At 47.0% G+C, this 22,724-nt stretch overlaps 2 protein-coding genes across 6 annotated transcripts; both read left to right on the forward strand.

Annotated features, from left to right (window-relative positions):
* Positions 1-833: 833 nt before the first annotated feature.
* Positions 834-15,955, forward strand: cpeb2 (cytoplasmic polyadenylation element binding protein 2). Of its 4 annotated transcripts, none has more exons than XM_057038081.1 (10): positions 834-2,597; positions 4,001-4,270; positions 7,800-7,890; positions 10,483-10,506; positions 11,338-11,511; positions 11,585-11,674; positions 11,754-11,872; positions 11,943-12,057; positions 12,142-12,380; positions 12,528-15,955. In XM_057038081.1, the coding sequence occupies exons 1-10, from the start codon at positions 1,683-1,685 to the stop codon at positions 12,753-12,755; spliced, it is 2,265 nt and encodes a 754-aa protein (XP_056894061.1). In that variant the 5' UTR covers positions 834-1,682; the 3' UTR covers positions 12,756-15,955. The 4 variants fall into 4 exon arrangements, with proteins under 4 accessions (XP_056894061.1, XP_056894062.1, XP_056894063.1 ...); XM_057038083.1 differs by having other exon boundaries at positions 840-2,597; positions 12,142-12,323; XM_057038082.1 differs by lacking the exon at positions 10,483-10,506.
* A 1,522-nt stretch (positions 15,956-17,477) lies between these two features.
* LOC130528340 (complement C1q tumor necrosis factor-related protein 7) lies at positions 17,478-22,614 on the forward strand. 2 transcript variants are annotated; one of them, XM_057037581.1, is made up of 3 exons: positions 17,478-18,853; positions 20,300-20,477; positions 21,765-22,614. In XM_057037581.1, exons 1-3 carry the CDS (start codon positions 18,572-18,574, stop codon positions 22,391-22,393), a joined length of 1,089 nt encoding a protein of 362 aa, XP_056893561.1. In that variant the 5' UTR covers positions 17,478-18,571; the 3' UTR covers positions 22,394-22,614. The 2 variants fall into 2 exon arrangements, with proteins under 2 accessions (XP_056893561.1, XP_056893562.1); XM_057037582.1 differs by having other exon boundaries at positions 18,698-18,853; positions 20,241-20,477.
* The last annotated feature ends 110 nt before the right edge of the window (positions 22,615-22,724 follow it).

Genomic DNA, 22,724 nt, shown 5'->3' on the forward strand with positions numbered 1-22,724 from the left:
CACCACTTAGGAGGAAGTTCTCACCACCTACCCAATGTGTGGTGGAGGGAGCGAAGAGGGCAACAGTGATGATAATTCATGTGTTCATACTTGGCAGGCTCCCAGCATTCAACGTCAACATATCTCCTGTGAACTGTGATGCTTTTATAATTAGAAGCCTCTGATTTGAAGCACACGTTGTGTGGGTGAGGATGTCATGTGGAGGCTGTGTGTAGCTCTGTGCTAAGCTAAGCCCCCATCATTAGCAGCCAGCAGATGGGAGGTTGATCCTGCACATTGCTTTGCAACTCCACTATCTGTCTTCCTCATTAGGAAGCACGTTCACATGACAACAGTTTAATAATGTGTTCAGTCTGGAAATAGAAAAGTGATGCAGATGTGTGTTTCATATCAAATCACTCTAATGGGGTGTTGTTGCTAACAATAAACTGAACTTGGGCTGAATCTAATTTGCATCTAATTAGAAGTAAAACTTGAGTTGTCTTTTTTTAATCTCCCAGGTTTGTGCAGCTTAAGTAATGGAGTTAATCAGACATGTTAATAGTCATATCCATTTTCAAAAGCCATTAAGCCAAACTAATCTTGATTCCTTCTCTACGAATCCTGACATATTTAACCTACACACAACTATCGTTTACCTATCTATAAATTATCTTACCTATAAACTATCGTTTATTTTGCAATTGAGTTCGTATTACTTATGAGGCACGTAGTAGGGCTGATTCCTTTTTACCATATGAAGATGAATCACCAGCACTGGCACAAAAACTATATTTAGCGCCTGTGCGTAAAATTACGCGGGAGTGCGCGCTGTTGTGGACGGAATACAAATGGACCTAACCCTGGAGGAAACTGTGGACATTGAGCATTTAAGTATTATGAAACTATTCTTAAAGTCATTTTGACATCAGTATTTGTATGTGGAAAATGTAACCTCGTGCGTGTGTGCGTCAATGCAGTTTTAATGCAGCAGACCTTGTAAACAGCATGTAGAGTCGCTGCTTGCGTTGTAAAATTAAAACACTTACGGCAGGCTCGCTCAGGCTTTATTTGGAGACTAGTTATGACGTTTCTCTCTGTAAATCAGCCCTCCGGCGCTGAGTGAGGGTGTAGGCCAACTGCACTTTATGAATAATGAAAAAAAAATGACGTAAACAATGCGGTTCCTCTTTTCGGCTCTGGCTCGAGGCTGGCGGAGGCGGACGCATCGAGGAGTGACGCGGCCGTGACGTCGCTCGAGTCGCGGACCTTTAATCCTCTGCCGCAGCAGCGCAGCCGGTAACCAGAGGAGGGGGGAGAACGGTCGCACCGGAGCGGACCAAGCTAGTCGACAAGGCCGAAATAAAAAAAAGAAAAGCTCGGTCTTTTTTTTTTTAAAGATAAAATATAATATCGCCGCGTTAAAGCGACACCAAGACCTGAAAGAGCCGACTCCCTGCGAAGGCCTGACCCCCTCCTCTCTGTCTCTGCTCGCTCCCTTTTCGGTTTAAACTGGGCTCGCCGAGAAACGAAAAAGCTAAATATAGATTTAAAAGCATACAGGTATTTGATTCGGGAGACGGATTCGGTTTCCATTAGCCGACTGACCGACATTACGCCGGTTTCCTGGGGCCAGTCACATCCCGGTTCGCCCTTCAGACGTCGCCTCTCTGTTCCTGTCAGCTGCTGCGCATCAGCAAAACATGCAGGATGAGCCTGCGGGGGTGAATAGCACGAAATTACCCCCGCCAACCGAGGAAAAGAGCTGCACCAGCAAATCCGGGAGAGACCAGAACCAACCCCGCGGCCGACTGGACTCATTCGCCACGGATTATACCCGCCTCAAACAGAAGACGGTTTTCGCCGGTTTCGGTCGAGATTTCCGCCCGACGCCGTCGATCTGTGACCTTCAGCCCGGCCAACAAACGCACCCGCAGCCGCTCGGTCAGCACTCCGAGTTCCGCCCGGCAGAGTCGCCCCCGCCCCGCGGAGCTTTCGGTCACCTGTCGCAGAGGCAGCTGGAGCACAGCGCCGCCGACCCCCGCGGCTCCCCGGTGGAAGAGGCTGAAGTTGATGCTGCGTCGTCATCGCCCACTTCCGTGAAACCGCACCGGCTCCAAATGGACTCCCCCATCGCCCACCACATGAACGGCAATGGCAGCGGCGGCACCGGCAACATGCTGTCCGGAGGGCTCGGCGCCGCTTTCCCGAACCTCCCCGCCCAGGAGATGCAGAGCGCCAGCGTAGGCTCCTCTTCGCCTTCTCTCCCCGGCTTCGGAACCCCGTGGTCCGTTCAGACCAGCTCATCGCCCCCTCCCGCGCCCAGCTCCATCAATCCCATCCACGCCAACGCCATTAACCAGATCCCCAACGCGGACTCTGACAACGGCTTCTACCCAGGTGTCCCCTCCTCCATCAACCCGGCCTTCTTTCAGAGTTTTTCGCCGCTGTCAGCTAATCCTTGTGCCGGGATTAATGTGCAAGGCTTCAGCGGACCCTTCTCGCCCCAGATCAACGTCCCTCAGCAGGCTCAGAGCCGCAGATCCCCGGTCAGCCCCCAGATGCATCCCCAGCAGGGCGCCTTCCTCCAGCAGAGGAACAACTACAACCAACACCAGGTGAGCTGCTGCAGGCCGTCAGTCACGTGAAGGTGACACGGCGGCCCCGATCTTCTCATTCATCCCTCTCACCGTTTCCAAAAATGGAACACAGGCGCACCACAGCCCGATGTTAACCTGCGTAAATCGAGCTGTTTTGGCCTCCTAGTTCACAGCGAGCAGCACCGCAGGATGTCTGGAGGTCAGGGAGCGTGGCGTGATGGAGCGCCCGCCCTAAAAGGCCTCCGCGTCTACATTCTTTGGTTATAATGTGTTTGCTGCTCTCTCCTCCTGGGCCTGTGGTTTGAAGGGAGGGGTGAACTGGGAAAATGAGGGAGCATCGCTGAATCTGGCTGTTGTTCCACCCTGGAAGCTGGCAGGGGGATGCAGTCACATGATCCCGACTCATCCCGGTCGGTGGAGGGCCAAGCTCGCAGGGATAGGTGTCCTAAATGGAGGGACGGTTGGGTGTAAGGGAGCCATCTTGGTGCCGCTCGCCGTCCACAGACAGGTCTTCATCGTGCGCCCTGGTGTCGGACCTGCGTGTTAGTATCCCACAGGCTCGGGTTTCTCATGTCGTTTGCACATTGGGTGTGTGTGTTTGTGACGGGTGTGTGTGTACGTGACTGGGTGTGTTACTGTAGAGCTGCTATTTCACTCACCTTTGTTGCTCCGCTTTGATTGTTCTAGTATTATATTTGATAATCCCTCCAAAAATAACCACTGTAGCACACACTTATAACAATTAAAAATACAGCTTCTGTGTTTGTCCTTTGTAACAACTGTTAATAAGAGTAAATACGCTTTTTTAATATATATTGGTATTTTTAATAACATATTAATTGTTCCAAAAAAAAAAAAAATCGGACTTTTCGGACAATAAACATTAGACAATTAGGACCAATAACCAACATTTTGGTGTGTAATGTAGGAATGAAGAGGGATGTAGTAGGATATTCCTCTTATTTCAGGGGGAAGACATCCATTCCGTGAGTTGTTGCCGGCTGGTATTAGTGATATTAAAGGTTGTTGCACGTAACTGTTACATAAATGTGAACTAGCCTCTGAAGAATGTTTATTTCTTGGACCGACCCACATTATCCAGCTGTCAGGACTGGATTTGATGGGCCTGGATATCTGACATGTGTACGGTTGGACCCCAGGTCCAGGTGGAGAGAGAGTGGGACTGTCACTGGTGGTGTGGCAGCGTAGCGGATACTTGGTATTACACTCAAAGCCTTAAATCTTCTTATCTCTCCACCCGCTGCAGGAGCAGATCAAGCTTAGCTGTGGGCCGGCCCACAGAGAGATCGGCCAGAATGACAGAAATCTTAAACCATCTGACGCAAAGTTTTTGTCCGTGATCAGTTTTAACCTTTGCCCTCTATCCCCCTCCTCCCCCCCACCCCTATGTGTCTCTACAGCCCATGGTGAAACCGTCTCCCTGGGGCAGCCACCAGGGCAATGGCTGGGGTTCCGGGGGGATGTCCTGGGGCCGGGACCACCGTAGAGGCAGCGGGATGGGTGTACCTGGCTCTGTTAGCCACGCCTCGCCCCTGAAGAAGCCCTTTTCCAGCAACGTCATCGCTCCACCCAAGTTCCCACGATCCGGAGGATCACTGGGGCCTAAATCCTGGATAGAAGAGAACATCTTCCGCACAGACAGCAACAGCAACTCTTTGTTGCCCCTGCAGGTACGACAGTTTGCTGTGTTTCTGCAAACGGGCGGGGCTTCGGCCTGGGCGTTGCGCCACATTTGGCGTCGGCAGCGTTCAAAGGGTAAAAAAAAATGATCACTTAACTACGAAACCTTGAAACCAGAGTTTCCCCAGTGAAGGTGAAACTCGAGCAGGACACTTTTCAACCGACGCTTCCGATGCAAAGGCATACAAATGTGTAAATGACCACCCAACGGGGTTTGCATTTCAATTGCATGGGTGGGTGGGGGGGGGGGGGGGGGGGTAAAGTCGTTTGCTCCGCAGGTTTTACAAAGGTGTAACAAAGTGGGGGCTGGGCAGAAGTTTAACCTGTAGTAGGGGTGAACCAGGGGTGGCCAACGCCGCTGCAGCTCATATATATATATATATATACATTCTCCTTTCTATATGTGTGACATATTTAAGGCTTCTGAATAACCATTTATTGTGTCCTATAAACAGGCTAGAGTTTTAGTTGAGACCTAAATAGGATCAGTCTGAGACGGTCACACTTCTGTTTTCCCTTTGCTGATGTGAGCCACAGTCTCTTCGTGGTCGATCAGGTAAATGCTGATAAACGCATATCAAAAGGCCCAGCAAGTCCCCTTCAACATGGTCAATTACACCTATTGATGCAAATTGCTACTGAAAAGCACAACATATGGTTCCGTCACCGACAAAGTCCACATCGATTAATAGTCATCGCGTCCACTTGAGACGTGCTGCGATTTATCTCAATATTATTTGACAATAATTGAATATTTTGCCGGCAGTTTTTACGGTGGGTCGAGTGTACACACCTAAATTTGTGTGGGGAAAGAAAAAAAAAAGTAGTTAAGATCCAGGAATAGCTGTTAAAACAGCTAAAGCCCCCTGGCTTTCTTCCTATTTCTGGAGCTCATGATGTTCACAAGACTAAGCGTCTCATCGTGCAGAAGAAAGTACTTCCTGCACCACTGTGAGGCTTTTGGGGGACAGACACGTTTATGTTAGTCAGACAATTGTCACCAATCTCAGCCAAGGTCTCATCTCATGACAGAGCCGATGAGAAACAGTCTGACCAGAAAGTAGGCTCTCATCCATGAGACACTTGGAGCTGATTAATATGTCACATTGACGCAAACAATTAATAACACATTATGATCCGATGATATCCACCTAATCACATTTTCTTCATTTTGATTTGAAAATGAAAGTGCTGTGTGGCTCTGACACACATTAATAGAGTGGAGTCTGTGCAAGGCTGCTTAGCAAGATCACCATGTGATAACAGGACCATAAAAGTACATTCCCAGTTATATTGACCCTCTTTGCCCAGGATAATCCAGGCCGTGCTGCGAGCACATTAATGAAGCAACGCTTTCTCTCTGCTAAACACCAAATCAGCAAGAGCCGAGTTAGCTTTGTTAGCTAAATGGCTAATACTTGTTGACTTTCTTTTTTGAATCTTTTACACAAACGGTTTTTTATTAGCTTCTCATGACTTCTGAGAACTTCTCATTAACGTCTCTATTATCGTTAGTGTTACAAATACAGAGAACATTCATTAATGTGACTCCTGATATCACTTAAATAACAATGTGGCTTCATGGATTTACTGTTGCTAAGTATTCAGATTATTAATGATCCAAGTCCCGAGAAGTGTGCTTCCGATTCCAGGAAACAGGCCTGACTCCATGGATTGTTAATTTCCATAAACAGTCTCAGACCTAGAATTTTTTAGATTCCAAGTCCTTTCCTTCCTTCCTTTCTGTTTAGTGTTTGGCAGTCAGTGATGAATCTGTCCTGCGTCACGTCTTAGACTTCCCACAGCGGTCCAGCTTTCGCTGGACTTTGTTTTTAATGCGCTGTCATGGTCAGCCAGTAACGCACATCCTTAGCAGGGAATGCTGGATTCTTACGCAGGAATACCCAAAGCAAACCTTTTTTCCTGCTGTTGAAGCCGTTTCGGTCTATTTTTGATCTCTCTGTCATAACTCATCCAGACTGTAGCAGATAGAGTTTGAGGACAGAGAGTGAACGTTTGTTGTCCTATTATAATAAGAAAGCAGGTTTTCCTGTGCTAGGGTGGGGGTTAAATGATAAAGACAAAGAAACAAGACCAAGCTAGGCAATTTCTCTTTAATCTGAAAAAGTACAAAAGAAAAATCAACTTTGCACAAATGCATTATGTTAAACTGATAGCTGGTCAATTTCAGTCTCCGTCTGTCTTCCTCTATTATCAGGATGGTACCGATGCTACGGATAGACTCTGAGTGAGCATGATTTTTGGAAAAAAATGAGAAAGAAATCCTTCGCACGCAGAGTCTGCCATCAGCACACACGGTCTTACCTGGCAAATTATCTAGCTGCTAGTGCTCTATCTGATTATGTCACCATAATCCAGGCACCGCAGCTGTCCCACGGCTTTGCAGGCTGCGCCTGTCCGATGCCAGCCTGGTTAGCATGTTAGCATGTAGCTCAAAGTCTTCTCCTTTATTCTAGGAGGTTTTTCTTTTTAAAAAAAAATCATTTACCTGTTCTTTAGTGGTTATACTCCTTTTTTGTTCTAACACCTTCTTGTGAAATGACCACAATTTGGATGAGTTGAGTATGTGGGGCCACAAAGTCCCTGAAGACCACTATGATGAACAGGAAAGACCAAGTATTTATTTAGCCACAGACCTGCTGTATGTGCTGATTTGATTTTTTATAACGTCAGAGTGTCACCCCATGGCTCATCTGGAGATGCGTCCATGTGTGAAAGTCATTTCAGATGTGATGAGCTGTGCACAGTCGGTCATGTGTCAACTCTCTTCTTGGCTCCAGGGAGCTGCACAATGCGAGCAGAAGACAACAACTTTAAAAATGAAACTAATGTGTGGGTGCGGCCCTCTGGAGCTCCGCTCCGGGATCCAGACTCAGAAATTCCACGTCTGCCGAGGCTTTTTCAAGATCACTGTTGCTCGTCGTTTATTTTTAGCACTATCAAACCCTGTTTTTTCCGACAAGTACAGATGGGAAAGCTCGATGGAAGCTCGTTAGGCATCAAACGCTCCATCATCGGAGGATGAAGTGCCGGCCTTTTCACTCTAGTGGCGTTGGGCGTGGTGAGGCAGGTTAGGCGATCTGTGATATTTTAGTCACCACAGTTTTGCCGTATGAGTCAGTCGTAGTTATTGATGCTCTGTATTTGTCTCTGGACTCCCTATATCCAGGGAGTGGAGTTCCAGGGATCCACATTAGTCTAAGTGAACCAAAATCCCCTCCGTAAGACTGACAGCACATGTGATTTGTGCTGGGACCTACTGTTGTTTCCTATATTTTCACACGTCCATAAAAATATGGAAAGAATGTTAATCCAAGCGTGAGCTACTCGTTCTCGTCAACTCCTCGCACGTTAAGCCAAATACCCACGCTTCAGAGGCTTTATTATTTCCGAGCCAAATCTCAAACGTGTGCTCGAAACATGAGGAATTAGCCCCTCGCCAGCGACATGTGTTGAATGTTTTCACCCCGCCCCGCTGACACCTGTGTGCTTTTCCAGGACCGCTCCAGAATGTACGACAGTCTCAACATGCACTCCCTGGAGAGCTCTCTGATCGACATCATGCGCGCCGAGCAGGATCCTATGAAAAGTAAGGCGGCCTTTCCCTCTTTTCTGTGTCCATCCGGGGGGAGGAGGTGGTGTCGTGGTGGGTGGGGGTGGTTGGGCGATCATGTTCGCCGGAGAGGCCCCAGTGGTTCGGTGCAGGGAGGTGACAGGCCCCGCTGCTCCCAGAGCCGTGTTGTTTTTCCACACGCCAGCTTATTTTCTCCCCTGCTTAGAGCTTAATACTTGTGCCACCAGCTGAATGTTAACATGACCTTCCAGCTCCTGATCCTGCTGCTGCTTAACCTGAGCAGAGCCCACGAGGGGGACACGCTGGCGCTCCTCACCTCCCTGCTCAGGTCAGCCTGTCTCAGCGGCCGCGGGTGTGAACAAGCGCACAAGTAGTCAAAGTATCCACGCGTTCGCTCCAGGGCATCGGCGAGTCACCATGGCGACGGCTCTCTAAGGATACACAGGCAGTGATTAGGGTCACGTGTGACAAGTCTGAGTTGATTCCGCTTGTGTAGGAGATGGTGGACAACAGACGGGATTCAAGACAAACAGTATATTTCATCCATGTGTAAATAGCGTTTTAAATCGACCTGCTCGTTTGATGCTCAAGAAGGATGCCAGAACACGACCCTTCATACCACAAGAAGACTTTTTGTCCCTTTAAGCGGTATTTGTGCGGGTGATTTTTCCACATGATATCGATACGTGTCCCCGAGTGTGTGGTCTGTCCTGTATTGTGACACTGTCCCAGCCTCCTGGACTCAGCTGCTGGACATCAGAGGAGCTGCAGTCTCAAATGACTGCACCATTCTTAACCTTCTCTCCTGCTTGTAGCTCACTTACGGCCTCACTGGTCGGCTAAACTTTCACTTTAAAATGGGACACCGCAACAAAAACGTCCGCGAGCAAATCCTCGGGATGGTGGGTTTGTCTTTCCCCACGCGTCGTCTCCGTTACCGACCTTTGTCCGGCCCGCCTGGTCCTTTCTTGGTCAGTTGTCTTGTGTTTTTTCCCTGCTCAAGCAGATGGAGGGGACATAGGGCAGGGGGGGGTCTGGACTAATTTTAGCCCCGATCACACTTTCACACACTGTGCCTGACAGCCGAGAGAGGAGATGAGGGGGGGGGGGGGGTCTTGAAAGGGTAGGTTCTGCCATTTATAGCCCTGCCGCTGCTAACAAGGCGAGCAGCTCCACCACCCATGACCTGAGAAAGCTGACATTTACTACCTGATTTTGTTTTTCTAATTTGCATTTGTTACATGGATTCTCATTACATTTCTGCATTTTGATATAACCTTTTTATATTTAGCTGCAGTAAACCAGTGCCCCCCTGTGGCAGAATGTCAAAAAATGGCAGGACAGGCAGCAATACCTGCCCTCCCCAGAAACGGCAGCTTTCCATGATGCCAGGCTGTCCTCCCATTAACACACTCTGGTCTTACCCCCCCCCCTCCCCCCGCAGAGTGTGTGTGAGAGAAAAGAGAGGGCAGATGAGTGTTGGCTCACAGGGGGGCACCACAAATATTCCTTCTTAAGCTGGCATCTAGAAGATCACACAGCCTCAGCGGCCAGAGCGTAGCTCTAAAATGGGAGCCATCGATCCTGCTTAAAAGCACCAATTTGTCCGTGTTAAATGGAAACAAATGTTTCATTTTATAAAGTTTGCCCCGATTTCCTGTAACGTCAGCTCAGGGTATCATTTAACAGAATAAGAGCTTTGTGTCTCTGGCTGAGTGCGGTGTGTGCTGCAGACATGTGAGAACACTCCCAGATTAAATTCACAGACAGGCATTGTGTGTGTGCGTGTGCGTGTGTGTGTTTGTGCGTGCCTGTCTCTCATGTCGGGCCGTGCGGGATGCCCCCACCTCGGGGCTGATGGCCTGCTCGTGCTCAATGGTCATTATCTGTCGGCACCATCGCGCTCTGCTGTGAATTTTCTGTGTTTCCGCTCAGCTGCTTCACACATGTATAGACAGTCTGCTCACTGTGGATCTGCTATCATGTGATCCCACAGATCACATGATAGCCATTAGAATCGCGTCTCCGTGGGGTCACGGGAGGTGACGTGTGGTAGGTTTGGTATCAGCAGAAATTGAGATTTAGACCTTTTTGTGGTTTAGATTGATGCTAAAATAAAGTCTTCTTGTATAACAGGATCAGTGGGATACAAATCAGGATCAAATGGCAGAGAAAATCATTTTGAGCACTCTTCTTATGGCTTTTGCTTCTTATAGTTCCCCTCCAGAGGCCCTGCAGTCAGCATTTCCTTTGGTTTGGCTCACGTCTCTGAGAGCAAACGTGCTGCTCCGGTGAGCCGCGTTGTCCTTGGCGACAGAGGACACCCGGAGCTTTTCAGTGACGTAACGCGTAGAATCCCGACAGCTTTCCTCGTGGATTCCATCATTCGTGACACGCATGACGGAATGAGCCAAATCCAGCCGTAGAACCTAGTCGTTGAATCTTAGTCACGTAAAGGCACCAGAAGCTAAAATGTCTTCTTCTTTTTTAAATAAATCAATGGGTTGTGTGATTGGATAGTGATTGATTAACTGCTGAGTCATTCCATGCGTGTTTTAACCTGGTCCAGATAGCTGAAACTTGCACTTTGTACTTTTCCACATGCAGCCAGGAGCTATGGGAGACGCCGAGGTAAACCCGTCTAACTCTTGCCTTTTCCCTTGTCGCATGTTTCGCTGCTTCGATGGATACTGACCTAAAGCCCACAAACCTCTGTCACTGCTGGTTTAGTGTCCGGACATGCACAGTGTCAAAGGTTAAAGGTTATCGAGTCATTTCTCTGAAGCACTGACGGTTGTGTCTCTGCTTTATGGAACTATAAAGTTCTTCATACAATAATCTTTTGAATATAAACTACATACATTTAAATTGTGACCCAACAGGAGTCACTCAAATGTACCTATATTTTTATTCATCGCATGTTAAAATGCTGTAAAGTCCCATTTTTTGTATACATGTTGGTATTTCTAACTCAACCAACCTGTTGACTTGCAAGGTGCTTTATATTTTTTATTCTACTTGAATTCTAATCTGTAAATCTGTAGAGCCCTCCAGTGCGCCGCCTTGGCTGACACACGTTATTCTGCCTGTAACGTCCCCCTGATATCTTCTAATAGCTTGCTGTGATTTACTTGACGTCGTTGAACTCGTCAGGGCTCCATAACGAGGTCATTAACAGCTTTGACCCACAGTTCTTACATGCATTACTCAGACAAAGATGTGTCCACCACCAGGATGGTGCTTCGCCTCAGAAGTCTTGAGCCCACCTCATTACCGTGTTTACTTGTTTGTCTGTCAGTGTGTGTGTGTGTGTGTGTGTGTGTGTGTGTGTGTGTGTGTGTGTGTGTGTGTGTGTGTGTGTGTGTGTGTGGAGCACGTTTGATTTGTGCCTCTGCATGTGTGTTTGTGTGATTGCACCACACGAGGTTTAGGTTCAGCTACGATTGTCGTTTTCCCCAACAGGACGTTCTTCTCTCTTCCCCATTGATGACAATCTCCTCGACGACGGACACGGCAACCAGGGCGTCCCGGGAGTCCTGGGCTCCCCCAACTGCTACCCCCACCAGAACGGGGAGCGAATCGAGCGCTTCTCGCGCAAAGTGTTCGTCGGCGGGCTGCCTCCCGATATAGACGAAGGTGAGGGCGACCGGCAGTGTTTGAGGATTGTTCCTGCCTTTGCTCCTCCTCACCTTTCTTGAATCCACCTCAGATGAAATCACCTCAAGCTTCCGCCGCTTCGGTCACCTGGTGGTGGACTGGCCCCACAAAGCAGAGAGCAAATCCTACTTCCCCCCGAAAGGTAAGGGAGCTCCTTTTGGGTCGATGCTGCATTCAGAGGCTTTGACAGCACGGGCGACTGTCCTGTCGGGTGTTTCCAGGTTACGCGTTCCTGCTGTTCCAGGAGGAGAGTTCCGTGCAGGCTCTGATCGAAGCCTGCATGGAGGAGGACGGGAAGCTCTACCTGTGCGTCTCCAGCCCCACCATCAAAGACAAGCCGGTAAGGTCACCCTCCTGAGCCGCGTCAACAGTTGCCGGGGAGATTTAAGCTCCAACGCCACTTTGTTCAGGTGCAAATCCGACCTTGGAACCTGAGCGACAGCGACTTTGTGATGGACGGATCTCAGCCCCTCGATCCCCGCAAGACCATCTTTGTGGGCGGAGTTCCTCGCCCCCTCAGAGCTAGTACGTCATGGCATCCCATCCACCCAAACTCCCGTCCATCCCTTCGCTGACTTAACGAATTTCTGTTCCATATCTGTTCCTTAGTTGAGCTGGCCATGATCATGGACCGCCTCTACGGCGGCGTGTGCTACGCTGGGATTGACACCGACCCAGAGCTGAAGTACCCAAAGGGGGCGGGCAGGGTGGCCTTCTCTAACCAACAGAGTTACATCGCTGCCATCAGCGCCAGATTTGTGCAGCTGCAGCACGGAGACATTGACAAGCGGGTACATTATCAAATACCACATCTGTCACGGAGTGTGTGTGGCTCATTGGTTACTAGGGTGTGTATTCCACACTCTGCGCCTGCTATTGTTGCTATGAAGGGCCGAAGCCCAATATGGCCGAGTGTCTGGGCTCGTTTCCTGGGCCTCTGTGGTAGCAAGCGCGCGTTACATGGCCTTCCGTCTGTGTTCCACATCTGTCCACAGGTGGAGGTGAAGCCCTACGTCCTGGACGATCAGCTGTGCGACGAGTGTCAGGGCGCACGCTGCGGGGGGAAGTTTGCTCCTTTCTTCTGCGCCAACGTCACCTGTCTGCAGTACTACTGCGAGTTCTGCTGGGCCAACATCCACTCCCGCGCCGGGCGAGAGTTTCACAAGCCCCTGGTCAAGGAGGGAGCCGACCGCCCCCGCCAGATCCACTTCCGCTGGAACTAAGACGAGACGCGGTCAAGGGAAATGCAACACCGGCTAGCTGATATAAGAGCGTCGCGCGGCCTCTCCTGCTCTCCTAAGCTATCAGTATAATCAAGTATGTAACACGATACAGTATATGCTCTATATATCTATTTATCTTTTGTAGCAGCCAAACACAACAGGCCTCAGTTTTTCACCAAAACCCCCCTCACATCTCAGGCTCTACAACTCTTTTGTGGTACTTTCATCTTTTCTAAGAGGATATTTAAAAAAAAAAAAAAAGAGATTGATTTTTGTAGTTTTGTTTTTTTATTATTACTGTTATTCTTATTTTTGTATGTGAGATTTAAAGTAGATATGAGAATGTTTTTGCATGGGGGCAGCTTGTCTGTCTGTCTGTCTGCTGCTAGCTGTCCTACAGTGCGTGTAGTGCACATTTCTTTCTGGGAGAACCTTGATTCTACAACGTTGACGCCTGCCCCACGTCATTAACCAAAGGTAGCAAAATGATAGGAAGCTTAAAATTGACACATTTTCAGCTAAACGGATGTTATTTTAACGTTAACAGGGGATCTTTCGTTCTCGCTAGAGGGTTTATTGAAAACAAAGATTATAGGGTTGTTCCTGCACACCCGCTGACCCATCCAGTGATACCTCAAAATGCTAAATCCGGTTTCTTGCTAACGGTATCATCAGTCATACCTAACAAGCTATTTTAGAAGCTTTGCTGCTATATATATATATACATCTATATGAATAAATGTGTACTGTAGGTATTATATTTAATGCCATTTATAAACCTGAATCATGTAAAATGAAATGCAGTATGCACTTGATGATTAATGGCCCCCATTGCCATGGAAAGTGCATGTTATATTAGGCCTAGTTACACAAATAGCATATTTATAGATAGATGTGAGAGAGAAAAGAAAAACAAACCACTGAAACCCTAATTAATGTCAATACATAAACGTCTAGTAGCATGAACATCTACTGCAGATGCCTACGTGGAGAAAAAAATCAGACAAAGCTAAAAAAAAACCTATTTAAACTTGCATGCGTTGATGTTTATCTGTTGTTTGATCAGTTATGGACATGATATTGATTCTACTGTAGATTAGTGGAGGCCGTCATCATGAGGACATGACGGCGCGTGCGGCTAAAAAAAAGAAGAGAAGCAGAGTGTCGTCGGGTGGTTTGTGTTCGTGTCGTCTCTGTGCTGTGTGAGTGTTTTTAGCGTAGACTGAGGCTCTAGTTGAGTTAAAGTACAGATTACGTGGAGGAGAATCGGACCTCCTGCCTTCACTCTCCCTGCACGGCGCGGTTCTAAAGGCGAGCAAACGCAACTCAGACAGCCGACCTGGATCCTCCCCTCCCCTCCCCTCCCCCGCCCCACTAAGACGGCGGCACCGGCTCTCGACTCCCGTGTTTTATTGGCATCGTTCGGTTGATTTTCCACCGTCGCTCAATAACCACCTTTTTTTAGGGACAATCTTTCTGTGGGGACGGTGGTGTAACCCGTCCGTCTGGTACTGTACCGTGCTGTGCGTGGCTCCGGTGTCGTGCTCCTCGCCGTTACCCTTCCCGTCATGCCAATGAATGGGGTCGTGTCCACCTCTCACCCAATCACTAGCCCTTTATGACCTACCTTCTAATTTATATTATGCACTACTTTTCTAGTTCTTCTCCACCCCTATAAGTGACTTGGCTACTGGTGTAGATTCTCTAAACTTCCACCTATTTATTATCCTGCAGATGATTTATGAAATTTTTATTTTTGTCATGGTTGCTTATTTATAACGTGTGAAGCAGTGGTCTTAATTTATCTATATTCTGTACGAGTAGAGCAGCCGTCTGATATAATATATGATAAATGTCGTCTGATTGTTCTGAGGACCGCAGGTGGAATTCGAAGCCCCCCCCCACCGAAGCCCCCCCCTCCCCGCGACCCTCCGTGGCTTTAAGTTCTCATGATGTGAACCCGCGTGAATATTTTCACCCGTGAAACTTGACTCGTGCTGTTTTTGTGAGGTTCTATTTTCTATGTTAAACACTGTTGACTTTGTTCTTTACGCGTCCTTGTTTTTGTAACAGATCATATTTATTTCACTATTTTTGTAGACGGAAAAAAAAAACACACACACAAAACTATTTGATTTTGATTGTATTTTTCTATTTGAATAAGACTATTTTACGATTTCTTTCACCCCCTCCACCCCCCCCCAACCCCCGCCCACACACACACACACACTCACACTCTCTCAGTGCTAATTTAATGTCCAGATGTTCTGAAGAATCCCACAGAATCCCGTCATTAATAACAGCATCCAAGTATTTGATACACACTTGATTCTTATTTTTATCCACAAGGCACATTTCATTTGTAGGAGGAAAACATGAAGGTTTTATTCTACTCTTGGAAAACACTTGAGATTCTCCCCTGTTGCATCGAGGCCCCAGCTGCCTGTCCTCATAGATGCTCTGAAACTTGAATATAACACATTTTGAAAGGCTGACTAACCTCGAATCTGTGTTGTGATGTGCAATACTGTTTCTAATGTTTGTATAAAAGTAAGAACTACAGTGTAAACCTTTTTAATGCAGATTTATTTTTTTCATTGCATATTTTGCAGATTTCTGATCCACAGTGTCATTTTTTACTGTCAGAAAAAAAAAATTAACCCCGTTTTTCATTGCAACTATTTTTAAATCCAGATATCTTTGTACTGATGTAAATGATTGTAGTTATTTTGGATAGTGTTTTGCTAACAAAAGGAGAGACTTTTTCATGCATATTTCTGATTTGATTTTATCTTATTTTATCCCACATTTTATTTAATTTAAAAGCGGAATTCTTGGAATAATTTTTCATATTTAAACGTCATTGGTATTATTTTGTATTTTTATGTGGAAATACACTATATATAAACTTTAAATGCTAATTGCTGAGATCTTATTTTGAGTTTAATTATTTTTAAAGCTAAATATTTGTAATTTTAATGTTAAAGTGACTAATTTCTAAATCAAAGTTTGTGTATAGATTCACAAAAGTGGTTTATGAGGTGTGTGGATTGTAATATTGCTGAATGGTTCTTTGATATGCAAAATGAATATCATGTTTATTTTTATTTTTGTTGGTTTTGTATTTCAATGGGGTGTTGATTACTATCCTTTTTTCTTTCTTTCACTTCCTGAATAAAGACCCATTCTGTTTGAACACATCAGGCCTGAAACTGGTGCTTTTCCTGGGAACAACAGCTGGAAAGATGGTTAAAGCTTCCTCTTCCGTGGGTTGTCTTCCTCTGTTCATTTAACACCCCCACGCTTTAACATCTGCTGCCAGTAGGTGGCGCAATTACAAATGGTAACAAAAGCTTTATGATGGAGCCTTCGAGTCAACTGGTGAGATATTTCAAATGTTTTATGGGTTAGGGTTAGAGTATTGCAGAAGTAGAGTCATGGCCAAAAGTTTTGAGAATGACTAAATATTACATTTTCACAAAGTCTGTTCCTTCAGGGTTTTTAGGTGTTTGCCAGATGTTTCTATGGTATAATGACATACAATTAGAAGCAATTAGAAGTATCAAAAGCTTTTATTGACCGTTTGATTTATCACCAAATTGCCCCTGGATGGTTGGGAGAAGTTGCTCTCGGAGGACGTTCTGGTACCATTCTTTGTTCATCGCTGTGTTTTTAGGCAAGATTGTGAGAGAGCCCACTCCCTTGGCCGAAAAGCAACCCCACACATGAATGGTCTCAGGATGCTTCACTGTTGGCATGAGACAAGACCGATGGTAGCGCTCACCTCGTCTTCTCCGAACAAGCCTTCTTCCAGATGCCCCAAACAATCAGAAAGGGGATTCATAAGAGAAAATGACTTTACCCCAGTCCTCAGCAGTCCAGTCCTTGTAACTTCTGCTGAATATCAGTCTGTCCCTGATGTTTTTGCTGGAGAGAAGTGGCTTCTTTGCTGCCCTCCTTGACACCAGGCCTTCCTCCAAAAGTCTTCCTTACTGTGCGTGCAGATGCACTCACACCTGCCTGCTGCCATTTCTGAGCAAGCTCTGTACTGGTGGTGGCCCGATCCCGTAGCTGAAACAACTTCAGGAGACGGTCCTGCCGCTTGCTGGACTTTCTTGGGCGCCCTGGAGCCTGTTTGGCATCAATTGAACCTCTCTCCTTGAAGTTCTTGATAATCCTATACACGGTTGACTGAGGTGCAATCTTAGTCGCTGCAATAAACTTCCCTGTTAGGCCCTTTTTGTGCAATGCAATGATGGCTGCACGTGTTTCCTTGCTGGTAACCATGACTAACAGATGAGGAACAAGTGTCAAGTCACTCAATCCTGAGAGATTGATCTCCAGCCTTGTCCTCATGAACACCCACACCTGTGTTAATGTGTGTGACACCTGTGTTTCATTGAAATTATGTTAGCTGGTCCTTTTGTGGCAGGGCTGAAATGCAGTGGAAATGTGGTTTTAGTGATAAAGTTCATTTTCAAGGCAAATAGGGACTATGCAAATAATTGCAGTTGAGTGGATCACTCCTCATAACATTCTGGAGTATATACAAATTTCCATTATAAAAATTGAAACTGCAGACTTTGTATAAATTAATAGTTGTGTCATTCTCAAAACTTTTGGCCATGACTGTAGATGTCAACATCCATCCACCCATCCATCCATCCATCCATCCATCCATCCATCCAGCCTTTTTCTATCCCGCCCAACCACACTAGCTTTTCATACATGAGGTATATTAAACAGTGGTAGTTCAGTCTGTTGGGACCTGGGCGGTGAAGTGGAGGGTTCTTGGTTCGAACCCCAGTGCAGGAAAAAAGTGGTAGTAGAACACCTTCAGGGCACTGCCCGGGTACCCTTGAGCAAGGTACCAAACCCACAAATGCCCCTATAGGACCCTGCAATGAACTGGCCCCTCATCCATGGGTGGACCTGTCTCCACCTGTTGTGTACCCTCCCTGTGACCTGGAGGGTATAAAGCAGTTAAGGTGACAATCCTTATTCTTATTGGCAAAGCTCACAAAGAAGCAATATGTGATTAAAATCCATTTCTATTTAATATATCTGTCTGGATTTAAAGACGTGCCCAGACAGCATAAGGTTGAATGCAACATGTCTTTAATTAACTGACAATCTTGGCACATAACAACCTGTGACTGTGACGAGTGCAAAGCTTTTGTTCCGGAGGGGTAGAGGAAGTTTGAAGAACCAAAGTTTCGCTTGAGCAGTGAGCATACAAATATCTGTGAGGGAATTCCAGTCGATGGAGGCAACATCTCGCACACGGAGCTGAGGAATCTTGCAGGTTCCACAGGCCGTTTAGCATGTTTGCTAACTCAGAATTCAGTCTGGGCTTTAGGTGCCTCCTTCAGACGGTTCCTCCTTCAGAACGTCTATTGTGCTCGGAGGAAACGGCACCATATGGGGTCTGCTCGCTCCGCTGGGTGCTGTGTTGTGTCAAGTGACGTTCCCGGGAATACCAGGATGAAGGGTTTCCCAGCACAGTTATTTACTTTCGCTGCCCTGGTTTTAATGCAGTGGATGATTTGTGCACATCTCCATATAATTGCACTCTTCTATCAAATGTAATTATATTAAGGTTAACCAGGCCCTTTATTAGCTGCAATAAATCCTCATGCAGGGAAGCTCAGCCTGTCAGGCGAAGCGCCACCTAGAGGTGGATGCTGGAACTACAAGTGGGATCAAGACAGAGGTCAGACAGGCACAATCCAACCTTTCATGGATCGACAGCAGCCTTATTGTGCCGGATCTAACTTTGGGAGTTTCATACTTAGGGAGTCGCCCTGTGTGACATAATGGAGATGATTCCGCATTCAGGCTTTTGCATGGATCACTGTGGCCTGCCTTGGGAAGGCAGAAAGAAGGGAGGGGAGAGGAGGAGGAGGAAAGGGAGGGAGAGCCCGCAGAGAGAAGCCGAGCCTCCGAGCTGTGCACGCAGATGTGTGAGAACACGGCAGGAAAAGGACGAAGGACGCGCTGACCGCGGGGTCAAATGGCCAAAAGGAGATCAGGACACGAGAAGAGAGGAAGAAGAAGATGAGGAATCTGATCGGAGAAGAGCAGCTGCCAAGTGTGTGGTAAGAACACGGCTGACGGGCTGTAGCTGCCTGTGCAGGTTGACTCGCATTGTTCATTTACAAGAATAATGGACCCGGGCTCAATAGAGCAGATACCTGGAATACCTGTGTGTGTTTGTCATGCCTCGTGCACGCTCGTGCCCACAGCAGAGCATCCACACTTTATCTCCTTGGCTGTGCCACTGAACACACATCTGCACTAGTTATATTGGAATTCTTGCAACTGAGTGGGACAAGATTAACCTGTTTCAGGCACATGGAGCCGTTGGAGAGACTCCAGGAGAATCCGAACCTTTGGATTGAGCCACAGACACGGAGTCCCCTCAACGTGTCTCATGTTGACGTCAGTGTCACAACGTTAACGTTCCTCTGTTATTGCTGACGATCCGGCCATTCGTTATGGAACAGGCATGTACAGCCCGTCGTAGGAACTTTCAACACCGTCGTAGGAACTTTCAGTCCGCTCATTCGCTTCTGATTGAGCGGAGCGGTCGGGCGGAGACCTCACACCGCTTCCGTCGCCACTTCATCGCTCTGGGAGTGAAAAAGACGCCACACTTTGACCACGCAGAGGCCGTGTGAGCACTTCCTGTTTATTTCCCATGACTCCCTGGGTGCACAGAGCCTCCCTGAAGCGCTGCTGCCTCGCGCAGGATGCCAAGGGAAACAGTTTGTAAGAAAGAAAAAAAACAAGACAAACAGAAGTTGTTGACTCTGCGTAAACAGGACACACATGTTTAAGCTGCAGCCAGATCTGAGGGCAGATGCGCGGCCTACGTTCCCACTCACACATGGCACACACACAAAACAAGTGCGCACGGCCCATAAATCTTCCATAAAAGAGAGGAGGGGGCGACCCTGCAGGGGAAGATTGAAGATGGAGGGATGGACAGATGGTTTCATTCTGGAAGGCTTAAACATGTGGAAGGTGTCTGTTGCCATTGCCTCCCATCGGCCTTATTACTGTAAAAGGACTGGAGCGTTGGCTTTCCCTGCGTGGAGCGTGCAGCAAATGTTTCGCTCCGGTCAAGCGCTCCGTGATGACGTTCCCCTGACAAAAAGCGCGCTGCGTGTTGTGTCATAACTCGGGAATGCTTTTGGCAGCTGACAACACTTGGACCTGAGACAATGCGGCTTGTTTCAGATTTTCGCGTTCGCTTCAGCGCTGGATGAGTCTATCACTAATTGTTGCATCTGGCCGTGTTGTGCGCTCGATGAGGGGGCGGGGGGTGCACAGGAGCTGCATTTCTTCTGTTTGCTACCATTTAAAAACCCACACAATTCCATCTGTAATAAGTTATCCTTATACATCCACAGATTTACAGCTGCGTCACAGATGCTTGCGGGTCATGCTGGAGGTTCTATGACACTTTCTGTGCATTCACAGAGCTGAAGATGTGGGCATTGATGGGAGCGGTCTGTCTGTGCCACTGTGTGTTTGGGCAGCTGTTGGACGCCAGGCAGAGAGGAGGCCCGCGTCTCGTCTGCAGCGTCCCCGGCTCGCCAGGCCTGCCAGGGAAACCAGGCCCCAGTGGACCCCCGGGTGCAGATGGCAATGTGGGTATCCCAGGAAGAGATGGCAGAGATGGCAGGAAGGGGGAAAAGGGAGAGAAGGGAGACGCAGGTATATTATTAAAAACCAAGAACATTAAAAAAAAAAGAGTCACTGTGTGATCACAAACAAACGTTACTGTACGGGTGAAGAGCAGCACTTGAATTCTGTAACTAAATGCAGCACAGATCAGGAATAAACTGGGATCACTGTGTTTCTGTGCCTTCATGTTTTCCAGCGTTGGCTCAAGAGCCCAGCAGATATTTCTACCAGAGCGTTTGTTCATTCCTTTGTTAAAAAAATATCTCTGTACTAAAAATAATCTTCGACTATCCTCCGTCACTCTTTGGTCAGAAGGGACTGTTTTTTAGGGGGAAGCAAACTAAACTACACATATGCCTTGATTCTTGTTCTCCGTCCACTTGGTCCCAGTTATTCAGGTTCCGGTATGCGTGGACTTCATACTTTTCGTGCTGATTTCCTTCCCATGTTTACCATATTCAAACGAGGCAAAGATCTGCACGTTCAAACGTGAAGGCGGGCAGCGACTACTGCTGGCCTCTTGTGACTTGAACACGTTTTAATCTCTAATCCTCACAGGACACAAACAGACCCTGAAACGTCACATTAGGTAATCAGGGAAAAATAATTGAATAATTATGGATCCAAGCACATCTTCTGAAACAAGTGATAAGGATTGTTTGAACTGGCCACAGCAGGCCATGGGGATGAACCCAAAATGTGAGCTGGGTGTACGTATAAAGATCGTTTTTAAAGAAATGTTTAGACAAAGTTCATCCATCATCGAACATTCGGATTATTTGTTTTGGTTCAGATGCATCTTTATCACTTTTATATTGCATTTTTACACTGGCTGATAGATGAAAAGTCTGACACTCAGTGAGATAATGTTTGAAATTCCTAAGATTGAAACAGTTTTGCAGATTCGATGGCTTTTCCTCTTTTTTCTTCTCTGCCGTGCCTTTCTCTGGGCCTACAGCAGATCCCCACCGCTGATATCATCCATGGATGATTTACAGAAATCTGATAGCGGTTTTTGGATAGCGATTTGTGTGTGGCAGAATTCATTTGATCACACCTGCTTTCGAACATGAAACGGCAGATTCAGAACCCGTCCTGCTCAAACAGGCTTCGTGGAGCTCATTTGATCCTTTGGCTGTTGATGCTAATTCAAGGCAAACGTAGCTCTGTTCCAACAGTGACTTCATGCTTGAAGCAGGGTGGGGATTTTGTGTTTTCATTCACTCTTCGTGTCACGGTTTGGGCGAGTAAATGAACTGAAACGAAGAGGAAAGTGGAAATTTGCCTTAACTGAAAGCAATCTTCTTACTGTTGCAGGACTGAGGGGGAGAGTCGGCCCAACGGGTAAGATCGGAAGCAAAGGTGACCGTGGGCCCACAGGTAAACGAGGCCCTACCGGGGAGAAAGGGGATCTGGGTCTACTTGGTCCTCCAGGCCAGGAGGGGGACAAAGGGGAAAAGGGGAAACGAGGCTCTCGTGGAACTGGGGGAATATGCAAGTGTGGCAGCCTGCTGCCAAAATCGGCCTTTTCTGTGGGGATAACCAGCAGCTACCCTGCAGAGAACACACCCATCAAATTCAACAAAGTCCTTTTTAATGATGGTGGCCATTACAACCCACAGACAGGCAAGTTTATCTGCGCATACCCGGGGGTCTACTTTTTCTCCTATGATATCACAGTGGCTAACAAACACCTGGCCATCGGCCTGGTGCACAACGGACAGTTTCGCATCAAAACCTTTGATGCCAACACGGGAAACCACGACGTTGCATCCGGGTCGACTGTGATGTACCTGAGTCCTGAAGATGAGGTGTGGCTGGAAATCTTTTTCCATGACCAGAATGGCTTATTTGCAGACGCTGGTTGGGCTGACAGCTTGTTCACTGGTTTCCTCCTTTATGCAGACACAGACTATTTTGATGCTCTGGCAGAGGATTATACATAAAACTAGCAAATCATCACACAGGCAGTGACATTCATGGTATAGCTGGAAATATTGTTTTCAATAAATATTTGTACTGCTGGTTATATATTTACAATACATCTATTTGCTTGTCGAAATATTTGGAATTGTATTATTTAATAAAGCTTGACTATTTCTATTTGGCTTTGGGTAAAATGTATAACTTAATACCTTAACAATAACTTAAATAAACTTTGTGTTTACTTTGTGGTTTCTTTCATCAAAAAAGTATTTATGAGACAACAATCCACCGTAATGTGGAATGAAATAAACGTCGTATTTTATGTTTTTGTCCCTTATGCGCAACTTAATC

This window comes from Takifugu flavidus, chromosome 7 (assembly GCF_003711565.1).
Source record: "Takifugu flavidus isolate HTHZ2018 chromosome 7, ASM371156v2, whole genome shotgun sequence".
Taxonomy (NCBI): Eukaryota; Metazoa; Chordata; class Actinopteri; order Tetraodontiformes; family Tetraodontidae; genus Takifugu; species Takifugu flavidus.